Here is a 21,323-nt window from a genome sequence, read left to right as displayed (position 1 = left end):
GTGAAACTTGCGCGGCAGCAATTAGGGTAAGCAGGTGTGACTGGGCATCGCAACGGAAACAAGCATTGCTGCATTAGGCTGTGAAGGAGACGAGGTGCTCAAAGGCGGGAGTTACGGGAAAACCGGCAAAAAACCAGTAGTCTTGGCAAAGAAGGCAAACCACAGAGCGCGCACCATAACGGGAAAAGTGTGGCTGTAAGGGGGGCAAGGTGCATGCATTAGGGAAGAAATGCGGAGGCCAGATAAGGGAGAGATCCAATGGCAGCTAACAATAAATATATGAGGCGGTCAGGTGTGTATCACAACAGATGAGTGAGACTGCAGGGCGGGAAGAGGGGGAGGCCATATGTCCAAGAGAATGGGGCGACTGGACGACAATTTCATGCGAAGAGCAGTAAAATTACAGGCAACTTTGTCGCTATGCTCCCAGCGATTGGGTGCCTTGCTTCATCTACCTACCTACTCAGATAGGTAAACATTGCGAAACCCTCAAGCAGCCTCTACATCATCCACACTTATCGCCTGCCCGCCGCCGATCGCATTTCCGTTGCTATCGCTAAGAGTACAATGTCCAGTAGATGGAAGAGACGCAATTACATATGGTCCCTCACGGGATCCGCCGGCATTTAGCAGATACACTTCGTCTCCGACACGGAATTCGGGCTTCTACAAAGCGTCTTAGTAAGAGCGATATAGAGAGACAATTTCGGCGAAGCTTCGAACCCTTATATAGGAAAGCACATATGGTTTCGGGACTTGGCCACTGACGTCGATGTATTAGCGAATTTTCAGCTGAGAAATATGGACAGCAATTAAATACTGCGTACCTTTGAGTAGAAGACATGTTGAGTCTAGAGGAGTAATTGCGTGCTTCTTGGGCTTGCGGTGTTGGAGAGTGAAATAGGAGGTCTGGTTGTAGGAGCGCTGGAATTGCCTTTTTGTATCCAGTCTCAATGCTGCCTAATTGTTGCACATTGCTCCGCCACCCTGCTGTTGCATCAACACAACGTACAACCTTGTTGAAAATAGAGCAGCAGGTTACACAACCCCCCACACCTGGCAAACGTGCGGGATATCTATCCCACACTAATAGGTACTTTGCCGACAGACCAGCCTAACCCTACCCCTCCTTTATCGCTACTTTTGGTAGCCTCTGCGTCAACTCGACAGCTGTTACAGCAATGAAACCTCTCAGATCATGTCTTCCGCACTGGACACTATCAAAGCCCGTCCCCGAGGACGAAAGACAAATGATGAAAAGTACCTAACTTGGACACCCCCCTACGTAGTCACCGGCAAAGCTGATCATATTCAAATTCAAACTCCCCCCCCCAAATCAGTTGAGGACTACAGACTCGGCTACCCCCGCTTCACGGCCCTCATTTCAGCCCATGACCCGTTCTTGGTGTGCCGGCAATTCAAGAAGCTTCGAGCTCGACTCCTTCTGCTGAAGCAGGATAAGCTGTCTGCGCTTGAGCAAAGGCTTGAGCAGATCGACCGAGACGAGACTTGCCCTCTATTTCTGGGAAAAGGACGCAGTGATGGCAACCAAGACCGAGAATCCATCCTCTCTGAGATCGAACTCTGTCTCAAAGATTACGGTGAATGCGCACAACCCTTCCCCAACACCCGCCGCGCCCCCCCCCCCCCCCCCCCCCCCCAAAATTTTTTTTATTTAGCGAACTGGCTATATTGTGTTTGAATGTTGTTAACATCCGTGAGTAGACCAATTTGCCGAAAGAACGAACCGGATGCTAGGCCTTGCCCCTGCCAATGAACGAGACGTAGAGAGTCTGCAAAATTGGGTAGATGGGATGGGCTGTATTGCCAGAGCGGAAACCGCATATCTCTCGCATGGCGAGGAACTTGTTTGCTTAGCGCCGGCCGGTGATCAGGCGCTGCTACAGCTTGAGACTTGGGTAGAGGACAAGCTCATCCAATACTACCCAAGATTTCGAAGAGTTAGTGGAAAGATCAATAACTATCAAAATCAATGCCAAGCCCAGTGGCTACTTGACTAACCACCTGGGTAACTATTAACTCAGAGTCGTTTTCACAATGTCTCGATTGACCCACACGTCATCATCTATTCCGGGCCCTGGATAAAACGAATGGCCAAGGCACTGTTGCTGTTCCTAATAACGCTTCTCTTGCTGATGCCCGTCGTCATTTGCAACCTCATTGATACGATTTCGATTCGCCTCGTCGTTGTCATGGCATGCACAATCTCCTACCTTCTCGTCCTTTTTGCGCTGACCAGGTCGAGGACGATGGATTTAGTTCTCGCTGGGGCAACGTGAGTGCACAACGCTTCTCCGTGTTCGAGCACAGCTGTTGGCTAACGCAACAATTATGGATCTAGGTACGCCACGGTTCTCATCGTGTTTGTTTCTGGAACCAGTGGAATTCAGGATTAGAGCTAGACCGGGCTGGCAGGATATTGGAAGCTTATCAGAGCTGTGACACGGGCATTGAAGCTGGTCACGCTTATTTCCATTTCCATTATCGGCGAAAGAAGCGGAACTAGGCCGTAAATAGGGCCAACTGTTCTTGGCAATCGGCCACATGTTTCACGACCAGGCCAACAGTTTGACAATCGGAGGGATACAGGCCTAGTGCTTACAGGTTGGAAAGGAGCCTTTTTGTTTTATAAAACGAAAGATCTTGCGCACTTCTTTCCTTCTAGAACGTGCATGAATTGAACACCTTCACTTTTGGCTGCTTTGTGCGCAACAGCTCCCGCCTGCATCAAAAGGGGGCGGTAGAGGTAAGCTGCGTTGAAGAGTGGAGGAATTTTGCACTCAAATTCGCACTCAAAAAAAAGAGACTTGCTAGGGTAGCTAGCATCCTCAGACTTAATATAGAAAAAGAAAACAAAGGTTTATACATGTAACGGCCTAAAGTGATGGGCAACTGCAGACGCTGCACGACAACGCCCTAAGGTAGCTCCACATACCACAGCAAAAATAGTGGGTGTAAGTATATATAGGTTCGACCTATAAGATAAATAAGTGTATATAACAACATAGATATGCTGTTAAAAACGGTTATAATACTTCCCCTAAATTTTATAATTATACTGTGGCTTGTATTTTGCACTAGGCTAGACAGCAAGAAGGGCCTTCATGGCAGAGTTAACCCTAACCCTAGAGGCTGCTCAGTGAGGGGAAAATAGGGGTCAGGCCCCAGGGGCGCGCGGGCAAGGTGGGTGCCTGAAAAGGATTGGGGCGAAGTTGCTGCTGGGCCTCAATTACCATCAGGTCAGCTGCTCACCCATCTTCTTCCTCCAAGCAAAACCGAACCCATCGCCATTTTGCTACTTGCCTAGCACCGCTGCCGCGCGCTTCCCAAACTGAGTTCTGTCTGAACACGCCTCAATTTCATTTTCGTTTGACTTTTGCGCGCCCTTTCCACGCCGAGACCACGATGGACGACCTTGACGAGGCTGTTCGAGCTGCTAGACTGAGGGTCGACACAACGCCAGGAGACCACGCACATCGAGCAAAACAGTTGGCTCATCTCGGAATCCTCCTCGCTGATCGGTATTGGGAGACAGACTCAATGGCGGACCTCGACGAGGCCATTCGAGCCCAAAGGCAATCCATCGATTTGACTCCAAAGGACCTGCGTCGGGCGATAGATTTAAGCGAGCTGGGGAGTCTACTTTTTCACCGGTATCAAATCACTGGGGAGATCGCCAACCTCGATGAAGCTATTCGGTTAGAAACCAGCGCTTTCAGCAACCACCTTGACAGTGTGGATCAAGTCACGCATTGGAACAGACTAGGAGATATGTTCTACGCTCGGTATAGAGGGCTGTATGTGAGAGCAGACGTCGAAGAACCCACTCTAGCCAGCGATGAGGGAGTCGATATAACTGCCAACGGTCTAGATCAAGCAGCACTTAGGGCTCAGGCTCAGGCGAACCTTGAGGAAGCTGTCCGATTGTCCAAGCAAGCAGCTGATATGATTCCAAACGACCACCCAGACCGGCCAGAGCGGTTAAACCTTCTTGCGATTCGGTATTCCGATTACTCTTCGGAAACATGCGCCATGTCCGACCTTGAAGAAGCTATTCTGGTGGCTAAAGAAGCTCTCGACACAACTCTCGGTACTCCGGACCCGGTCATTCTAAGGTGTTACGGACGGCTGCTGGGTAATCGATATATCCGGACTGGAGCCACATTTGACATTAAAGAAGCGATTCAGATAGCGAGACAAGCTCTCGATATCGCTTCTGACAAACGATATCAATATTTGTTTAATCTTGCTCAGCTGTTCCTCGACCTCTATCAATCAACGGGAGCGGTAGCCGATCTTGAAAAAGCCATTCAAGCTGCCAGGCAAGCAGCCGATGAAGCAGCAGGCGTCCGTTTCTATCACCTCAAGTACTCGGACTTTCTCGGCCGCGTGCTTTTCGATCGGTATAAGAAAACCGGAGCGATGGCCGACCTTGACGAGTCAATTGATATGGCCGAGCGAACAGCGAGAGCTCTATTCTTCGAGGGTCACCGAGAGATTTCGGGAATGACCTTCCGTAGACTGTTGATAGATTACTGGTGTATAGAGGCGGACGCGATGGCCGACTCCGCCATAGTTTCCCAGGCAGCTATTAACCCTACTCATGTCCGTATTGGCGGCATGACCCAAGTGGGGTGTCTCATCGATCTCAGAGTTCGGCTCCACGACCGGTACGAAAAGCTGGGGAATTTAGCCAACCTCAATCGATGCATCCTAGTTACGAGGCACACAGTCGACATGGTGCCCAGTAGCCTAAACCGCTGTGAGCTGAGCAACCGGCTTCATGATTTATATTTGGACACACGGGACGCGATGGCCATCAATGAAGCCACTGGCATTGCGAGACAGTTGGCCGATGGAAGTCTGAATGACCTAAATCGAGCCGTGTATTTGAACAACCTGGCTGCCTCTCTGTCCAGCCACTGCCAGGTTACAGGAGACCCGGCCGAACTTGTCGAAGCCATCGAAATTGGACTGCAGGTCGCTGAAATGACACCGGATGGCAGCAAGAACCGAGCAATATGCTTAGACGGCCTCGGAAGGTCACACTATCAAAAATATTGCATGACAGAAATGGTATCGGATCTCGACGAGGCCATCAGATGTGGCTGGGAAGCCGTCAATACTATGCCACTTGGAGATTCTAGGCGAGCAATTGCTCGGTCCAATCTGTCATATGGACTGCTGCAACGGTATTGCGCCACAGCTTGTGTGGCAGATTTAGACGAATCCATCCGCCTTGGGCGGCAGGCTGTCGATGAAGCGGGAAGCGGACATCGGAACCGGGAGATTGTTGTCCGAGACAGGCTTGCAAGCGCGCTGTACGAACGATACACGAGAATGGCAAACTTGGAAAACCTTGAGGAGGCCATACGACTAGAACGAGAAGCCGTGGACTTGACACACCAAGAATGTTTCTCTGCTGATTTGTCTTGGGCAACCCTCGCATCCTTGCTCTGTGAGCAGCATGTATGGATGGGAACGACACGCGACCTAGAGGAGGCCGTCAGGTTGACACTGGCAATCAAAGCTACCTTGAAGGCGACAGCCAACTACTTGCTCTCGGCAAAGGTTCCATGTTACTTTGGGCTTGGAAGAGTGCAGTGTTTCTTGGGTGGTAGGGGCCATGGAACCGATGCTAATATTATTCTACACTGTCGTATTGCCGTGGGGGCAGCGGCTGAAGATCATCAGCATCACCCACGGCATTTAAGCAATCTCGCATTGGCACTGAGCAACCGAGTCAACACGACAAAGTCAATGGCTGGCGCCGACGAAGCGCTCCAACTTGGACGGGAGGCTGTCAACATGACCCCAAGCAATCACCCAGATCTGCCGTGGCATCTATGCTGTCTTTCGCTAGTGCTCAGTATTCGCTTTCATGAGACAAGGCAGCCAGGCGACCTTGCGGAAGCTATCCACCTGGGCCGCCGAGCTGTAGATTTGTCACCGAAAAATCACCCAGGACGGCTGCGGTATGTTGTGGTGCTGTCAATAGGACTACACAGCCGATACTCGATGACGGGAAGACTGCCTGACCTTTACGAAGCTATCCGGCTTGGCCTGGAGGCTCTGGAAAATTCGGCGGGAAACTGTCTGGGAGACCATGAAAACAAGCTGTGGCTGCTCGGCAATCTGACATTATGGTTTGAAGATAAGTATCTAAGGGAAGGTTCCGAAGCAGACCTTGAACAGGCTATAAAACTCCGGCGCGAGGCTGAAGAGACTTGGAGTATGCTGCAGAGTGAAAACTGGGCTTCTAGACTTTGCGATATCAATGGCGGCTACTATAACATGCACCTAGGGACGACGAGAGAGTGGGCACCTCTCCAAACGTCAAGTCACGGCGTCATCCAAGTTACACTACAAGATTCTCGAGACTATTCCACCAGGCTACACAATCTTGGGGCTGCGTGTTTCACGCGTTTCAAAAGAACAGGACTGGTAGAAGATCTCTCAGCCGCTCTCTCCCTTTGCAGGACATCGGTCGACGATACACCACGTGAGCATCTGATGAGGCCAGATCGGCTTTTGAGCCTCGGGGAATGCTATGATGCCCTCTATTCTGAGATGGAGCCCGGGGGAGGCAACGGCAGTGTGCCAACACAAGATGAAAATCCTCTGCACAAAGCAATCGAGTTATTCCAGGATGTCATCGACACGGCGGCTCCGAACAAGCCAACCTACGTCTCTGCGCTCCACCGTCTTGGCGTTTTGTATGACGACAGGTTTCAGCTTACAGGTGACCTGGCAGACCTCAAGATGTCACTCCACTTGTGCCAGGAGTCAGTGGATATTACACCTAAGACACACCCCGATCGGGGCGCCCGGCTTCGGAATCTAGGATTGGCCAGAAAAAAGTGTTACCAGATTTTCCACAAAACGGACGATCTTGAAGTGGCCTTGCAGTTACTCCGGGAAGCCGCAGATATCCCATCACAACACGCTGCACCCCGGGCTGACCTTCTGAAAGAACTGGGAGCTGTCTGTCACGCAAAGTATGATGTCACAAGGAAAGCGGCTGATCTCGATGCAGCTTTGGGGTTTTACCAGGACGCATACGAGACATTCCCAGATAGTGGACCTTTCGTGACCGAGATACTTGGGTACCTAGGACGGGTATATCTCGACAAATATAAGATGACGGAAATAGAGTGGGATTTTGAGAGAGCAGCTCGAGCCTTGCAGAAAGCCCTAGATGGAACACCACAGGATTTACCAAATAGGATGCGCCGGCTGGTTGATCTCGCACGGTGCTACCTAGCTGGCCATGTAAAAACGGGCACAGCGGCATACTTGGAGACGGCGATTCAGTATTCCCGCGAAGCCACAACACGCGCGATGCCAGCAGAGCATCCAGGCCATCTTGTGGCGTTAAGATCGCTCGGAGACTGTTATGCTGCCATATACAAGGCAACAGGGCGGGACTCGGATCTCGAGGCAGCGATTACGTCGTATAACGAAGCCTTGAACTCGTCTTCTCCGGGTGCCACTCCAGGGGATTTCTTGGCAGTCGCCCGAGACCTCCTCTTGGCATTGATACAAGGCAAGAAGTGGGAACAGGCTTGGCTTGTCGCTAACAGCGCCATATCGCTGATCCGATCATACACGCCGCGGTTCCTTGAGAATCTAGAAAGCCAAACCTTGCTGTCTCGAATCAGCGGTTTGGCGTCGGACGCTGCGGCCGTCGCGCTCAGCTTCGGACGTCAGCCACTTGATGCGATCCAATTTCTTGAAGAAGGCCGCGGCATATCTGCACAGCTCCTGAACGAATTACGTACCGACGTATCACTGTTTGCGAGATATGAGCCCGAGCTTGCAAAAACGTTCCTTGGCCTCCGCGATCAACTAGAGGCTCCTCAGGTGGCAAGCCACATTCCTCGGCTACCCCTAAGCCGCGATGGAGAAGAAAACCGGACCTCTCTGCGCGGAATAACTCGGCATATTACAGCCAGCAGCGGGATCGACAAATTCATTTCCGAATTTCACCTTAGCAACCAACGTCTTTCGCTCTTCCGTAGTGTTCCAGATGAAGCCGACCTCGACCATGCCGGAAGGGAAGGGCCCATTGTTATGATCAACGTGAGCTATCGCTGCGATGCTTTCCTTATCCGTAGGGGAGACGACTTGATCCGGGCCTTGCCTTTGCCAAGGCTTTCCAGAGAAGATATCGAAGAAAAGGCTGTACAAGGCAATCTTGGAAGTCCTCAAGTGCTCGAATGGCTTTGGGATACTGTCACGGGCCCGATCCTGGACGCACTTGGGTTCACTAAACCGCCGCGTTCGGATGGCGATGATGACTGGTCACGCGTACGGTGGATTCCCACCGGTGCCCTAAGCAGATTTCCGCTCCACGCGGCAGGACGACACGACAAGGGCTCCAGCGAAGCCGTAATCGACAGGGTAATGTCCTCATATAGCCCATCTATCGGAGCCATCATCCGGGGCCTTCAGTTTCGCCGTAAGGAGCCTACAGTTACCAAGGCACTACTCGTCGCCATGGAGTACACCCCAGGTAGTGCAAGGCTCCCTTTTGCAACGAAAGAGTTGGCCATGCTGCGCAGACTTTTTCAGGACTCGATGTCAGTACAACTCATCGAGCTAACACAACAACGTACGCAAGAAGTCCTCTCTAGTCTGCAAGACTGTGACATCTTCCATTTCGCTGGCCATGGCTACACGGACCCCAATAACCCCTTGCAGAGCCACCTGCGTTTGGAGGACTGGAAGGCCAATCCCCTCAGGGTAGCTGATCTGCTAGCCATCAACCTCAGCGAGCGGCCCCCGTTTCTTGCCTATCTCTCAGCGTGCGGGACCGGCAAAATCGACGACGGAAAACTCCTCGACCAGAACATCCACCTGATCAGCGCGTGCCAACTGGCCGGGTTTCGGAATGTGATAGGCACCCTGTGGGAGGTCAATGACGGCATCTGCGTCGACGTGGCGAGGATAATGTACCAGGGGTTGCGAGACGAGGGCATAACGGATAGGTCTGTGTGTCGGGCGCTCCACAGGGCAAGTCGAGAACTTCGAGATCGTTGGCTTCGCGGCGTCGGCGGTGCGCCGGCATCGTCCGGTGGCAAGGTTATGGACGATAATGGGCTATCGATCGCAGTGTCAGAGAAGCTCGTAATAACGGTAAATGGTAGAGAAACTGCCGAGAGCGACGCTGACAGAGGCGATGGTGAGGGCGAGGGCGAGGGCGCGAGCAATAGTGGCGTCCGGTTACCGAGAACCGTGTTTAGTTGTGATGAGGATGATGAGATGGGACTAGCTCACTGGGTTCCCTATGTTCACTTTGGGGCATAATGCAGGCACTAGACTTTCTTTAACTTGCACAGTTGATCTGTATTCAACTTGAATGACGGAACAAAATTTTTTGAGCCTCTGCTAAGAAATGTACTGTACAATCGCGATGGGGGGCGGATCGATTGAGAATCAGGAAATCCCCGCCCAATAGATGAGGGTGTTAACAAGGCTTTACAAGATGTGTCATACGGGACACCACTTCAGGGCATGACTACCTCTATCGCGGAAACTTTTGCAGGACTTAAGCTCGAGGATTTGTGGCTTAGGCCTTGGTGGCATGGGATTTTACGAGTTCAGGGTGTCGGGTCTAGGTTAACGGGCGGTGTAGTGGTCTCCATGGGCTCCTGGTATAGCGGTATGTGGCCAATCGGAGTCTCGCTCACGCGGACTGCTGTGGCCGGAGTGGTCGAGACATCGGAGGCTTTACCAGCGCTCTCAGAATATAGGGACAAGCTGCCGGAGGCATCGGGTGCGTGGAAAGAGCCCTGGGCGAGAGGTGGTTATATACCAAGGGGGCTGATCGGTATTAAATCGTCGTTGCGCGGTCGCTTCTACGGCGTGTTCGGCGTGTCATCCACGGCAAGCTACGGCCCGGCCAAGGGGAGCACTGAAACGAGAGACGCCGGGATTATCACTGCCTCTTCGCAACAGGGCCGATTAGCCCTTAGTTCGGATGCTCTAATCTCCTCCGGTCCGCTTCCACCGCTTCCATCACTAAACTCGATCAACACTTGGGTGTCAAGCTTTTCCTGGCTTGGAGTGCGCCACTCATATCTGCTGATTTTGTCGCTCTTTCGTGTTCTCCGTCTCCACGCTACGACGCTAGACCCAGAGGGGCGTTCCAAGGCGTTGGTGTTGGTGCCAGTGCCTTCTCGGGCAACGAGACAGGGATCCTGCTTCGACTTTACGCGTTTCCCATGTTCTCTCATGCAACCCTGCGGCTTCCACATCGTCCAATTTATCTGCACACTTCCCCGATGCACCCCCCGGTCCAGTGGCTGAATGACAAGGCCCTCCCCGACCAGCCGGGTCACCTACCTGCAAGCAGCCAGGCCCACGTCGAGACTTGCAGGAATTCCAAGGAGGATGAGCTTCACTAGCTGAATTTTGTGGCAAGGTTCAGGCCGAGAGATTGACCTGGGCCAACAGCTTTAGCAGCTGAATGCCGGCGAATATTGCTTTTTTCTCACAAACAAGGAGAACCATTCCGCATTACTCATGGTAACTACCCGGCCAGCCGGCTTCCGGAGGAGGGCACATATATGTCTTGGTAGTTCCAGCATATATGCTTGCTCAAACTGCACTTTCCTGCAAGCCTCATTATTTGCCTTGCTGCCCTTATCTCGACTCCTCTGCACAGTGTTACCCATCTATCAGAATGCAGGATGACATCACTGGAAATGAAGTGATCGAGGCGGCTATCGCATTTGCAGCTACCTTACTTGTTCAACTTCTCTATGCCTGCTGGGAGCCATTAGAATCGTCCTTCTCGATGGACAAAGACAAACAGACACGGACACCACGGCCCGATTGGATCCAACTGAGTTGCTCGGTCGTTTTTGGAATCATGGGTTCCGCCCTTGCGGCTGCTTTTATCACCGTCAGAGCTAGGCATCTCCCACATGCGCGAGAACTGTTCTTGGCCTGGAAAGGAGTATCTCTCTTGGCCTCCAGGATCTTTGAGGTATTCAAAAGCTCTCTCGGTTATGAAGAACATTAGCTTACTACTCTCAGGGCACCGTTTTTGCGTACCCTTTACTTCGAGCGGTGCACGGATCTTACCTAGTATTGATAAAGGTTCTCTTTGGGTTCGAAATGCTAGGTAATGGTGCTCTCGTCGGCACGGGGATATGGCAATTGAAGGAAGACGATCCTGAGTTCCTGTGGGTTGAGCCAATTGTTTCCAAAGCCGTCATAAGTTTTATACTTATTTACGCGCTTATAATCATGAGGGCGGTGAAGCAGGTGGACAAGGTGAAGCTTGGTCGCTGGGCATTTATTAACCTACTGGCGGTTATAGTGGGGGTTGTGAGCGCAACTCGTGGGCAAGAATGGGCGCACTTGGCCCAATGTTTATTTTGCTTAGCCGTTGGTTTGGGGAGCAAGGTATAGAAAAGGTTGAAGAGATCGAAAGGCAAAAAAAACGTTTCCGAAGCCACGTCGATGTCGGGAGCCCTAGGATAGGATTATGAAAGCCAAGGCGGCTCCTAGGACAAATCTGCGGGTTCTTGTCCGTCTCCGTCTCCTCTTCGCCTGTCCCGAATATATGGAACCTACCCCAGGAGGCGTTTGGAGGCGCTGGCGCTGGGCCAGTGCCCCTATTCCGAGCACAGGGATCTCGCTTGACCTGACGTATTTCTCATGTCCTCCCCATGCACCCCTTGCGGCGCCAAGATCTTCCAGCGACAGATTAATGTCTCCGATCATGGGCTACTGGGTGGCGGCGGCTGCTGTCCCCCTGGCATACCTGCTCAAGATGAGCGTGGGCTGCATATGTCGGCGTGACAGAGGCTGCAGAGTAGGCGGTAACGAAGCTCTACTTTTGGCGCGATAAGGAGCAGGGGAGGAGACGAGGCTAGACAGATTCCTGTGGTATTTAAAGAGTCGGACAATCTCTAAGGGGATTTCTTAAGCATAGAGGAACCGATTCGCATTTAATTACGCTATGGAGAGATTTCGGGAGTAAGTCAGGTGACCAGCTTTTAGACCAACCCCCTTTTAGACCACGCACTAAAATCGCCACCCCACCACATCATAACATTTAATTGCTCACAGCTTCGTCAATTAGATAGCTATGTTAATACAGCTTGCAGTGTCAGGTTCCTCTTCTTCTGAAATTTCAGAATCTATAACATTCTCCCCAGCAGCTAATCTTTGTGCGCGGCGGATCTCCTCAATACCAGCAAAGGCCTTATTGGGGTCGATTTCCACCCTTCTTCTCTTCCGGCCTTTCGCACGTTCGAGGTCCTCCTAGGCCGCTTGCAATTGTTGTTGAATGGTAGCCAATCTCAAGGCCATGTTATCGAATCCTTTGTAGGCTTTCCGCATAAAAAGCCGTTCGCTGGCAGACGTTTAGTACCACGTAGAAAACGCTCCCCTGAGCCGAGAAATCCTTGGCCTTTTTAGGGATAAACCACAAAGGCCGGCCCTCCGAATTCTTGCCCAGAATGGGGTTATTGAACGACTTAAAGCCTGCAGAAGGTGTGGGGGCTACCGTACTAATGCAGCCATTGGAATTCTTAATAACGAGGCTGTTGCTTAGGGGCTTCCTTAGGGAGACTGGCCACAACCCTGAGGCCTTCCAACCAGCCTTGATATTTGACTCGGTCATTCTGTAGATTCTGGCGCGCTTATAGCATTCTAAAAAGGCTCGTTTTGCAGCTACAGAGTCGCTGGTTAGGCCAGAAAGCAAGTCATTCAGCTGTGCCCTGTACTTGGCCTTCAGCGGGCCGAAAACGGCTACATCCACGGGCTGGAGAACGTGAGAGGTGTGGGCTGGCAGAAATAATAACTTTACGTTGTTGGTAAAAGCCAGCCACATAAATTCCTCAGTGGTATGACTGCCGTGGCCATCCAAAATAAGGAGGCGTTTCTCCTTAGGGTTGGCCGGCCGAGTGGCCGGAAGAAAGACTTCGCGGAGCCATTCGACGGCAGTGTCATCGTCAGTCCACCCGTTTTTGATTAGTTTGAAGGCCCAACCTTCGAATGGGGTTACATCGCGTGGGTACCACTGTTGCTGGAGGCTCCCACCCTTGAAAATAACCAGTGGGTTCAAAAACCGGCCGTCGGCCGAAACACACTCTGGAATGGTCGTCCAAATTCGTTCTCCAGACTTCCTCTTTTGTAAAAGCTTTCTAGATTTGGAGCCTACAACCGGACCGTTATCTCCAATGCCATTAGCTATGCCAGTTTCGTCCATATTGTACCTGTTCTCCGGCAGAATGGCCTTGACCCCTAGAAACTCCAGGTAGTCAAACCAGGGCCGAATAACGGCCTCGCAGGCTCGGTCAGCACGGTTTGCGTGGATTCTCCGTGGTCTCTTGGTAGAAATGGAAGGATTTCGGTTCAAAAAGCGGCGGCACCAGTGCTTTCCAAGGTGGGTTGGCTCTCCAGAGGCGGCGAGTATTCTGGTACCTAATTTCCGGATTTGCCTGTGGGTTGGGGGGTTGCCAATGACCCCCTGGAAGAGAAGCCATTCTGCGAGACGTTTTTCCAGTGCCGGAGAAAGCTTCTGATTGATTATTTGGGAGTAGGTGGCTGGATTGCTGCCTTTGGATCGATAATATAAAGTGTTGTGGGGGATGCCGTGGTTTTTGGCCGCATCTGTCACCGCACAGTCAACTGTTATGAGGCAAGGCTGCAATGTAGTCCCTGTATTCGTAGAATCTAAAGCTAAAGAAGGAAAAAAAGGAAACGGATTAGAATCAAATTCGTGAAGTTGTGAGCGATTGAAATAGAAGAGTTGGGTGGCAAGGGTTAGTCATCCTTCTAGAACCTTGTGGTCAAAAAGGGGGTTGGTCTAAAAGCTGGTCACCTGACTTACCTCTTTGCTGACTGGGAGGAGAACTTCTTTGCTGCAAGTGCCTGCGCTGGCATCTTCGTCATTTCAGCCATCCGAGCGTGGTGGGCTGGAGACCCTACACTGGGCAAAATCATCTTAATTTGTTTTCTAGTCTTCGTGGCTACGTTTATCTCTTGGCCAAGGCTCCGCCACTGGGTATCGCTTGACCGAACCCTATGGGACCCGTCGTCTGACGCAAGCACATCGAAAGCTCAGATGGTTTCACGTTCGTATTCTCTTCTTTTCCCCAGGAACGAATTCTCAACCTGTCACAGTTTTACCCGACACCGAATTCCCTGACCTCAATCCAGGCGGGGGTGTTATGACCGCCTCCAGCAACACGACGTCTTAGTCGCACTCTCGCTCGTCTCTTTCATTCCTGTTCCCTGAAGCGGGGCTTTGCCCGTCTGCCCACCGCGCTGCGCCAAGGACCGAAGAAACTGCCTGCCTCCTGGCCATTGTTTTTCGCTGAGGAACCCGGGAAGCGGAGAAGACGGAAATACTCGTGAGTTGACTTGCTACATCTGCTGCCTGGCCTAGCTGATATGCTAATTGATCATACACCTGCACACAGTTGTGGTCTGTTACAGGTACTGGTTCTATTATTCCTATGTTGGGCAGTCTCGTATTTGTTCGGCATTGTTCTGCGCCGTTCATGCTCTCCTCTGCCGTCCCCAATTCATTATTTCTTCGTTCTCTCCCGCAACTCACCCGCGCCGCCTGACGATTCTGGACCGATGGCAGTCCCCTTGCGCCCCCAAATTTTGCTCCCGATCCCACATTCCGCAGACATTTCCTTTTTGTCTCTCCTGTTTCCCACAGCAGGAGCCGTGGGGGAACGGATTCCCGCTCCTGTTTTGGGGATAGGCTCAACGCCGCTGGTCACCACCTCCCAATTTCGGACAAACTCGCTCCACCCCGTCTGTCTCTCCTTTACGCTTTCCCGCGCGGACAGGGTCCGAGGGAATACAGCACATCGCAGGCTTCGGTTTGCCAACTTTGAACTCCTCAACTTACTGATTTTCCCTGCCATTCTAGTTACATCTCGTTGATCGTGCTTGGCTCTCTCGTCACCGGTTTGCCTGTGTGGGTGACATTGCTACAGCGGTTCGGGGAGCTTCCGTAACCTCTCTAAGCAAATGGAAAGTCTAAATCTGGCCCCGGATGAGGACAACCTCAGATCCCAAGGGCTAAAGAGGCAACATTCGAAATCTAGAGCGGTCGGGACGCATCGGGCGTCGAAGCTGCACCGCCGTCTTGCGTCATCCACTCGGGGCGCCCATTCCCATGCCTCGTCCTCCTCCCATGGGAAACATAAGCGAGTATGGAAGGCTTGCAAGAGGTGTAGGATGAAGAGGATGAAGAAGACAAAGGTGATTTGCGAATACCTTGACGCCGCGGCTGGGCTCCCGCTGACATGAAGAGGCAGTGCGATGGCGAGTTTCCCTGCAAGAGGTGTAAGGACGACAGGCAGGTTTGCACGAATGGGACACGAAAGAAGATGGAGTATAAGCAGGTGCCGAGAGGGTATGTCTCATTACCCTCTATCCGCTCATCGTCCATAGCTTAACCGTTCTGCAGGTACGCCGAGGTGTTAAAAAGTACACAATTAGCCTGATCGGCACAGTACACAAACTCTACGTCATGGTTCGAGACTAGGAGGCGTGAGATCTTGGAGAGCCCGAGCTCAACGACCGAGGCCAGCCCATTATCCATCACATCGCTTCCAAGCTCGGGTACATACGGCCGAACAACGACGAGGACTTGCCAGGTCATTCTTTATTCCCTGAGAGCGAGGCAGAGCTTGCCGAGCTGGCCAGGCAGCTAGAGAAACAACAAGAAACTGGTGCGGCGCTGATGCAGAGACCCGATACGGATTCTAACTGAGTCGACAATACCCTCTCCATATCGTCAAAGCCTCATTTCTAGCGGATTCGCTTTCACATCGACGACGACGCTTTCAGACCAGTTTTCGTGGTTGAACTGACCAGCATCCTCAATACTAGATATCAATTCAGCACCATTTTTTACAAACCACCCCAGAGTTCTCTTCGGACATGGACATCATGGAAATGATTCTTCTCGAGATGGCGGACGGCAACGAGGCGGTCGAGTCCAACTTCGAAACCTAAACAGAGCGATCCATGACCTCTGAGACTGGCTCGCGGCCGGTCGTGTCTACTCAAGATTACCAACGAGTGCGTCTCTCTTTCCGTCGCTTCGCTTGCTGGGCTGACTGACTTGCACAATTTGCGTCGAACTCCTACAGTGTTTACTGTACAACGGTCCATAGGGCCATCTCACCGGTGCGGATACTCGGTTGGGGTTTTTGTTGCTAATGGCATGGGGTGAAACTCACAACAAATGGCGATGGGGTCATGCATAGGTATGTGTCGCTCAGAGTGCTTAAACAGTCGCTGGTGAGGTAGGTCCAAATATCAAACGAAAGGTGCTTCTTGTATGGCGACTCTGACAACCTCTGCTTCAGGACTTCCTTTTTCTCGTTGTATCGCTCCAAGAAGAGAGCGCGAACTGTGTTGTGGGGGTTGGGAATGGCCTCAGTCGCTTTCCCAGGATCCAGATTAAAACTGAAATCGCGGAACTCTGGATATATAACGACGCTAAAAGAGAGGTTCAATCGCAGGATCATCACCAACAGCCTCTCGTGTGAAGTGAGCTTGTGAGGCAGTAAGACCGCTCTCTCCCCAGGCTTCTCAAACAACTGCAGTGTTCGCTGCCTCTTGTTTCCTCGCTCAACGCCCTCCTCTTCTATTTTACTACTGTGTTGAGCTTTGAGGTGAAGCTTCGCTAACGATGTTGACTGGGCAGAAAAGATCTTATTACAATAGTGGCATGCTCACCAACCTGGGCCATTGTCCACTTTGTTATCGACAACCTTAGCCAGCCAGTCCCCATGTTCGCCAATCTGCGACGTCCTCCCTGTTCTCTATCCCGCCCAAAACTCAGATATGTAGGAACTGTGCGGGGTCTTGACCATGGGCCATTCGCTCAGAGGCTTATCGGTTAAGTCGCGCGGATCGATCGATGCTAGGTGGGCACATTGTGGGCAATACGAGAGGTCTGGGAAAGAACTTCAGACAGGTGTTTTTCTTCGGGCGGGCTGTTCGACGAGAGGGTCGCGGCATTGATAGTTGAAGAGGGCATAGTGGAAGCAAAAAAGCAGTGGAATTAAAGGTATAACGCAGGGAAAAGAGCAGGTTGAATTGGTGATAGTGGCAGCGTTGCAATACAGATCGATAGCACTGCCAAAACAGGTCAGTCAAGTCAACTTTCCCTAGGCCGGAACCCCCCACCCCCCCCCCCCCCCCCCCCCCCCCAAAAAAAAAAAGAGCAATGATGGGAGCACCCACCAACTGTGTTGGGGGCACCCACCTGTGGGTCCGGCCAGTTGCTGGTAACTGGCATTACACGCGCCCGTTTTCCTGCGTGAAACAACCGAGTTTCAATGTGGCTTGCCATCAACTGAGTGGAAGCCGTCGAAAGTCAGCTATGCAGCTATTCGCAACGAACTTCATCGTTTATAGCGATCGTTTGCGCGTACTTTTGCTACGATGGGTCCTTTGGAATTTGACCCTCTTGGGCCACTTTTGCCCTCTTTCTTCTGCAACAACAAAAGGAGAGGTTGGTCTAGGCAGCTCAGTGGGTATGGTTAAGAAAATGGTCTTAGCTAGGTAATAAGGTCGTAGCCAGGTCGTGGCCATGGCCGATTCGCCTCTTCTTAGAACTATAAAGACTGAGCTCTGTAACCTGATAAGGCCGTTCCAAAGGGTCGCCCTCAACATTAAAGTGGTCTATTCGGCAACGAGCTAGCTTTACCACCGCGTGCACCGCGCACATCGACGACCTCAACCACCAAAATCGCCGCGAGTGCTCGGCGTAACTACTCACAGTTCGAGCTAGTGGGTCCAAGCTTCAAGGAACAAGATGAGCAAGACGAACATGAAGAGGAAGAAGTCGACGATGACTGCATTGTTATTGGCGTAAAGAAGAGGGCAACACAACAAGGAGGGAGAGGAAAGAAGGCTAGAAACAACACTATGCCCGTGAAGGAAACATCCGTTTTAAACCCCTTTCTTATAGTCTACGAGCTTGCAATAAGGCGTCAGAAAAGGAAAGAGAGGCTCGCTTTGGAGCAGTTACTCGAAGAAGACGAGTTTGTTTTCTAGGACTCAACAATGCTAGTTTAGCAGAGTGCACTAGGCAATTGCACTTCGCAATAGAATTTGGTCAAATCAGGGCTAAAATAGCGGTTTGTGATTGCTTCCTGCCAGCAGAGTGGCCAGCCAAGCAGTGCATATACGGCACTTATTACAACGCGGGCTTCGAATGCGAAAACACCTTAAAAAACGCGCTTCCGGCGAATTTGGCGCCACAGCTTCACGAATGTGGGTTTGACAAGCGCGGCTCGCTTCCGCTCGGTTATGGCTAGCTGCATCGAAATTCGGTCTTTTACCATACAAAACAGGCCCTTGCGATGACACTGCCAGACCCCACAGGTGGGTGCCTCCAACAAAGTTGGTGGGTGCTCCCATCATTGCTCCAAAAAAAACGGGTGTTACCGGCTTTCACATGGTCGACTGTAATTAGGGACCCAGGAAAACAGGGAAAAATGCAACAAAAGATGGGCGACTGTATGGAAATTAATTGGGTTCAAATATGCTGCGTCGATTTGAACTGAATCGGGGGTCCGAAACCCCTCAATTGAACTGGATAACTGAACTGAACTGATCTGACTGAACTGCCTTTAACTGAACTGCTGCCCACACTGTCCAACAGTATGGCCCTGCGTCTAAGTGCCGCCTTGTATAGAAGCTTATGATTGTGCTTCGTCAAGCCACTAATAAGTAGCTAACGAGCTGCTGCTGCCTAGAATCTCCGAAATAAGGTGCACTAAGAATACGGTCAGCCTCGTTTAGTCAATCGAGACGATTCCGAAGCTGGAGCTGCTCACTTCTAGCCCCGCGCCTTCGCCTTCAGAGTTCGGAAATGGAGGTGGCTTCCGGACAGTTGATATGATAATACTTGGCGCGAAAACGTCGCCAATACCAAGCCAACAGGACATCAAGTGAAACGGATGGCGTGATGGTACCTGCAAGCCCTAACGGGTATCAACTCTATAATTCAAAATTGAAAAAAAATATAAGACATCGTCAACACCGAAAGCAACAGATCTTTCACACCTTAACTTTCCTCGGCGGCGGCCTCCAATATGGTCTCACGCTAAGGCGCAGGTGTTGGAAAGGGTGGTTTATAGAGAGCAGGGTGGTGACGCAGCAGTGACGTAAGGAGTGGTACTCTAAAAAGGACGGCGACGACACAGTGCTATATTTAACGCAGTCAGCAATCAATTCCTATCTTGACGGACTAGCTGAGCCTTCCCCGCACCCCAGGCTCTGACACGATGGAGACTCTGTCAACATATTTCGCTTGCTCGAGGCTTAACGACACTACATTTGTGATTATTGAAGACGACAAGCAGGGTGGATATCCCTTTATATACGCCAAAGTGTTCGCCTCTACTTGGTTCTCATTGATACCGGCTGTGGCGGGCCATTCAGGGACGCAATGGCGAAAGTCACTGTCTGCGTGTATTTCTCGAAACCTATCCCATCGTTGACAATGACGAAAATCCACTTAATGCTGGATCAAGCAAGAATTATGTCGTTATATGAACCCATTGCCACTTCGATCACGTAGGTAAGGTAGTCATCCCTAACCGAGATGAGCGCTGACCTTCCTTCGGCGCCAGGAGCCATCGCCCAATTCACTGACACCGCCAAATCGGCCATCTAGGCAAGCTCATATGACAAGCCCTTTGTAAATGAGGACAGCAAATTGCGTACAAGCTCGTTATGCCGCTTTCTTGGCATAGAGACGCTAAAATACGTGGTACCACACTGGGCCGATGACGGCTAAAAGGTCATGACCGGCGAGAGAGGCGAGGATCTCGGCCCCGTCATTTATCACACGCCCGGCCATACGCCCGATGAACTCGCTGTCTGGAATCCTCAAGAGCGTGTCACATTCGTTGGAGATACGATGTACGAATGGATGCATATTGCGTTTCCGCTGGAGGGTGATCTTCGGCTGTATAGCAATACGTTGGGCAAGCTGAGAAGCCTCGTTACAGCTTGGAATAACTGTCCGAGCTATCAGAATTCTAGTAAGTGGTTTATGAAAGCAACAAGTCTCCCCATTCGGCAATGTTAACACTCCATAGCACTTCTATATCCCCGCCTCCTGTTTCGGTCCAGCCCCCAGTCAAGATCGCATGCGGTCATATTACGCGCGCTTCTGATGCGCAGCGGCTGATCAGTGATGTAGATAGATTTCTATGTCAAGTGATAGAGGGCATGGTCGACTCACAGGATCAAGGTGAGTTTCGAGACGAGCCGCTTATCTCGTACGATCGTGAAGATGGAAAGATATCTTTCATCGGTCCCAAGAAGCTGTTTGATGAGTTTCGGAAAGACAGGGAGGCGGTACGGGCTATCAGGGAGCGCCAAGAAATATTTAACGCTTGAGCATCTACTTGCCATTGCGTGGAGGGTAGGACAAGTTTACAAAAGGCAATGACGTAGTGAGACTCTCTTATTAGCAACAGGCAACATGTCTCTCTTGCTGAACTTGCTTGTGAGTCTAAGGGAACGAGAGTAAGATGCAGCCATCTTGTAGAGGGATGTGTCATATGCTTCCCAGGCGGAGCCGAGATTGGCATCCGCAATCTTGGCTCACCCGGCCTAGATTTGGACTTCCTGTTGGGGTGTGCTTTACCTCGGTTCTAGACCAGGAAATGTAAGCAAGCCTATTTGTTGGCTACAAACGGTTACGTAACCTCTAAATATCATACGCGTCATCGCATCGTCCCACTACTGCTTTGTCTTAGATTTCGCTAATTGCAACGATCGGTATGATCGGCACAGCTACGTCACGATACCGACTTGTGTATATTATATATAGAAGGGAGCTAAAAGAGGTCTAATACCGAGTTTCATAGTTGCTCCAAGGTTGTCCAAAGACCCAACCTAGCAAACATAGCTACCCGTGATGAACTCCAGGATATTCTCCAATATCAATTTACTAAACCCGAATTAATTGATGAGTCCACTTTAGGAGCTGGCGCGTCTCTTTCTAAAGGGATTGATGGCGGCGAACAAGGAAACAAACCTCTCGCTTTGATTGGAGATGCTCTCATCCGTTTGGCCGTCGCAGTCTGGTCACGCGCCCGCGAGATTCGAACAGGTAATTGGATCGCTCCATGGCCTGGCCTGTGCTAATTCGTATAGATGCGAGCGCCAATATTCAAATAGTGCAAGGTGGACCAAAGTGGTGCTATTATTTGTGTGTGGAAGGTTGGAGGTTGAAAGGTAGAAGGTGTAGCCGGTCGCGGGGATATGCCCCGCGATTGTGG

The 21,323-nt window shown here is 51.3% G+C and overlaps 8 protein-coding genes across 8 annotated transcripts; 6 read left to right on the top strand and 2 right to left on the bottom strand.

Moving 5' to 3' along the window:
• Nucleotides 1-413: 413 nt before the first annotated feature.
• Nucleotides 414-878, bottom strand: B0T26DRAFT_864599 (uncharacterized protein). The gene is made up of 3 exons (XM_060447790.1): nt 828-878; nt 724-763; nt 414-666 (listed from the first exon to the last, which is right to left on the bottom strand). Exons 1-3 carry the CDS (start codon nt 842-844, stop codon nt 490-492), a joined length of 234 nt encoding a protein of 77 aa, XP_060290521.1. The 5' UTR covers nt 845-878; the 3' UTR covers nt 414-489.
• A 303-nt stretch (nt 879-1,181) lies between these two features.
• On the top strand, nt 1,182-2,417 carry B0T26DRAFT_744402 (uncharacterized protein; the record flags this gene model as incomplete). Its single annotated transcript, XM_060444408.1, has 5 exons — nt 1,182-1,260; nt 1,302-1,601; nt 1,726-1,961; nt 2,046-2,296; nt 2,363-2,417. 5 exons carry the CDS (start codon nt 1,182-1,184, stop codon nt 2,415-2,417), a joined length of 921 nt encoding a protein of 306 aa, XP_060290520.1.
• An 892-nt stretch (nt 2,418-3,309) lies between these two features.
• Nucleotides 3,310-3,635, bottom strand: B0T26DRAFT_732193 (uncharacterized protein). The gene has a single exon (XM_060443095.1). It carries the CDS (start codon nt 3,517-3,519, stop codon nt 3,325-3,327), a length of 195 nt encoding a protein of 64 aa, XP_060290519.1. The 5' UTR covers nt 3,520-3,635; the 3' UTR covers nt 3,310-3,324.
• Nucleotides 3,636-4,833: 1,198 nt separating this feature from the next.
• Nucleotides 4,834-5,982, top strand: B0T26DRAFT_658577 (uncharacterized protein; the record flags this gene model as incomplete). The annotated part of the gene is made up of 2 exons (XM_060438887.1): nt 4,834-5,434; nt 5,708-5,982. Coding segments are annotated over 2 exons (876 nt in total), but the record flags the coding sequence as incomplete, so codon positions are not given.
• A 14-nt stretch (nt 5,983-5,996) lies between these two features.
• Nucleotides 5,997-9,330, top strand: B0T26DRAFT_807170 (CHAT domain-containing protein; the record flags this gene model as incomplete). Its single annotated transcript, XM_060447221.1, has 1 exon — nt 5,997-9,330. Exon 1 carries the CDS (start codon nt 6,040-6,042, stop codon nt 9,328-9,330), a length of 3,291 nt encoding a protein of 1,096 aa, XP_060290517.1. The 5' UTR covers nt 5,997-6,039.
• Nucleotides 9,331-10,576: 1,246 nt separating this feature from the next.
• On the top strand, nt 10,577-11,930 carry B0T26DRAFT_732189 (uncharacterized protein; the record flags this gene model as incomplete). Its single annotated transcript, XM_060443094.1, has 2 exons — nt 10,577-11,027; nt 11,113-11,930. Coding segments are annotated over exons 1-2 (452 nt in total), but the record flags the coding sequence as incomplete, so codon positions are not given.
• Nucleotides 11,931-14,247: 2,317 nt separating this feature from the next.
• Nucleotides 14,248-15,048, top strand: B0T26DRAFT_508629 (uncharacterized protein). The gene has a single exon (XM_060435409.1). It carries the CDS (start codon nt 14,437-14,439, stop codon nt 14,941-14,943), a length of 507 nt encoding a protein of 168 aa, XP_060290515.1. The 5' UTR covers nt 14,248-14,436; the 3' UTR covers nt 14,944-15,048.
• Nucleotides 15,049-19,313: 4,265 nt separating this feature from the next.
• Nucleotides 19,314-20,668, top strand: B0T26DRAFT_815474 (uncharacterized protein; the record flags this gene model as incomplete). Its single annotated transcript, XM_060447373.1, has 5 exons — nt 19,314-19,435; nt 19,488-19,572; nt 19,706-19,801; nt 19,832-20,075; nt 20,237-20,668. 5 exons carry the CDS (start codon nt 19,314-19,316, stop codon nt 20,434-20,436), a joined length of 747 nt encoding a protein of 248 aa, XP_060290514.1. The 3' UTR covers nt 20,437-20,668.
• Nucleotides 20,669-21,323: the final 655 nt, after the last annotated feature.

This window comes from Lasiosphaeria miniovina, assembly GCF_030549165.1.
Source record: "Lasiosphaeria miniovina strain SMH2392-1A chromosome Unknown B0T26scaffold_8, whole genome shotgun sequence".
Taxonomy (NCBI): domain Eukaryota; kingdom Fungi; phylum Ascomycota; class Sordariomycetes; order Sordariales; family Lasiosphaeriaceae; genus Lasiosphaeria; species Lasiosphaeria miniovina.
The sequence above is the reverse complement of the archived record's forward strand: the minus strand, read 5'-3'. Positions and strand labels throughout refer to the sequence as shown.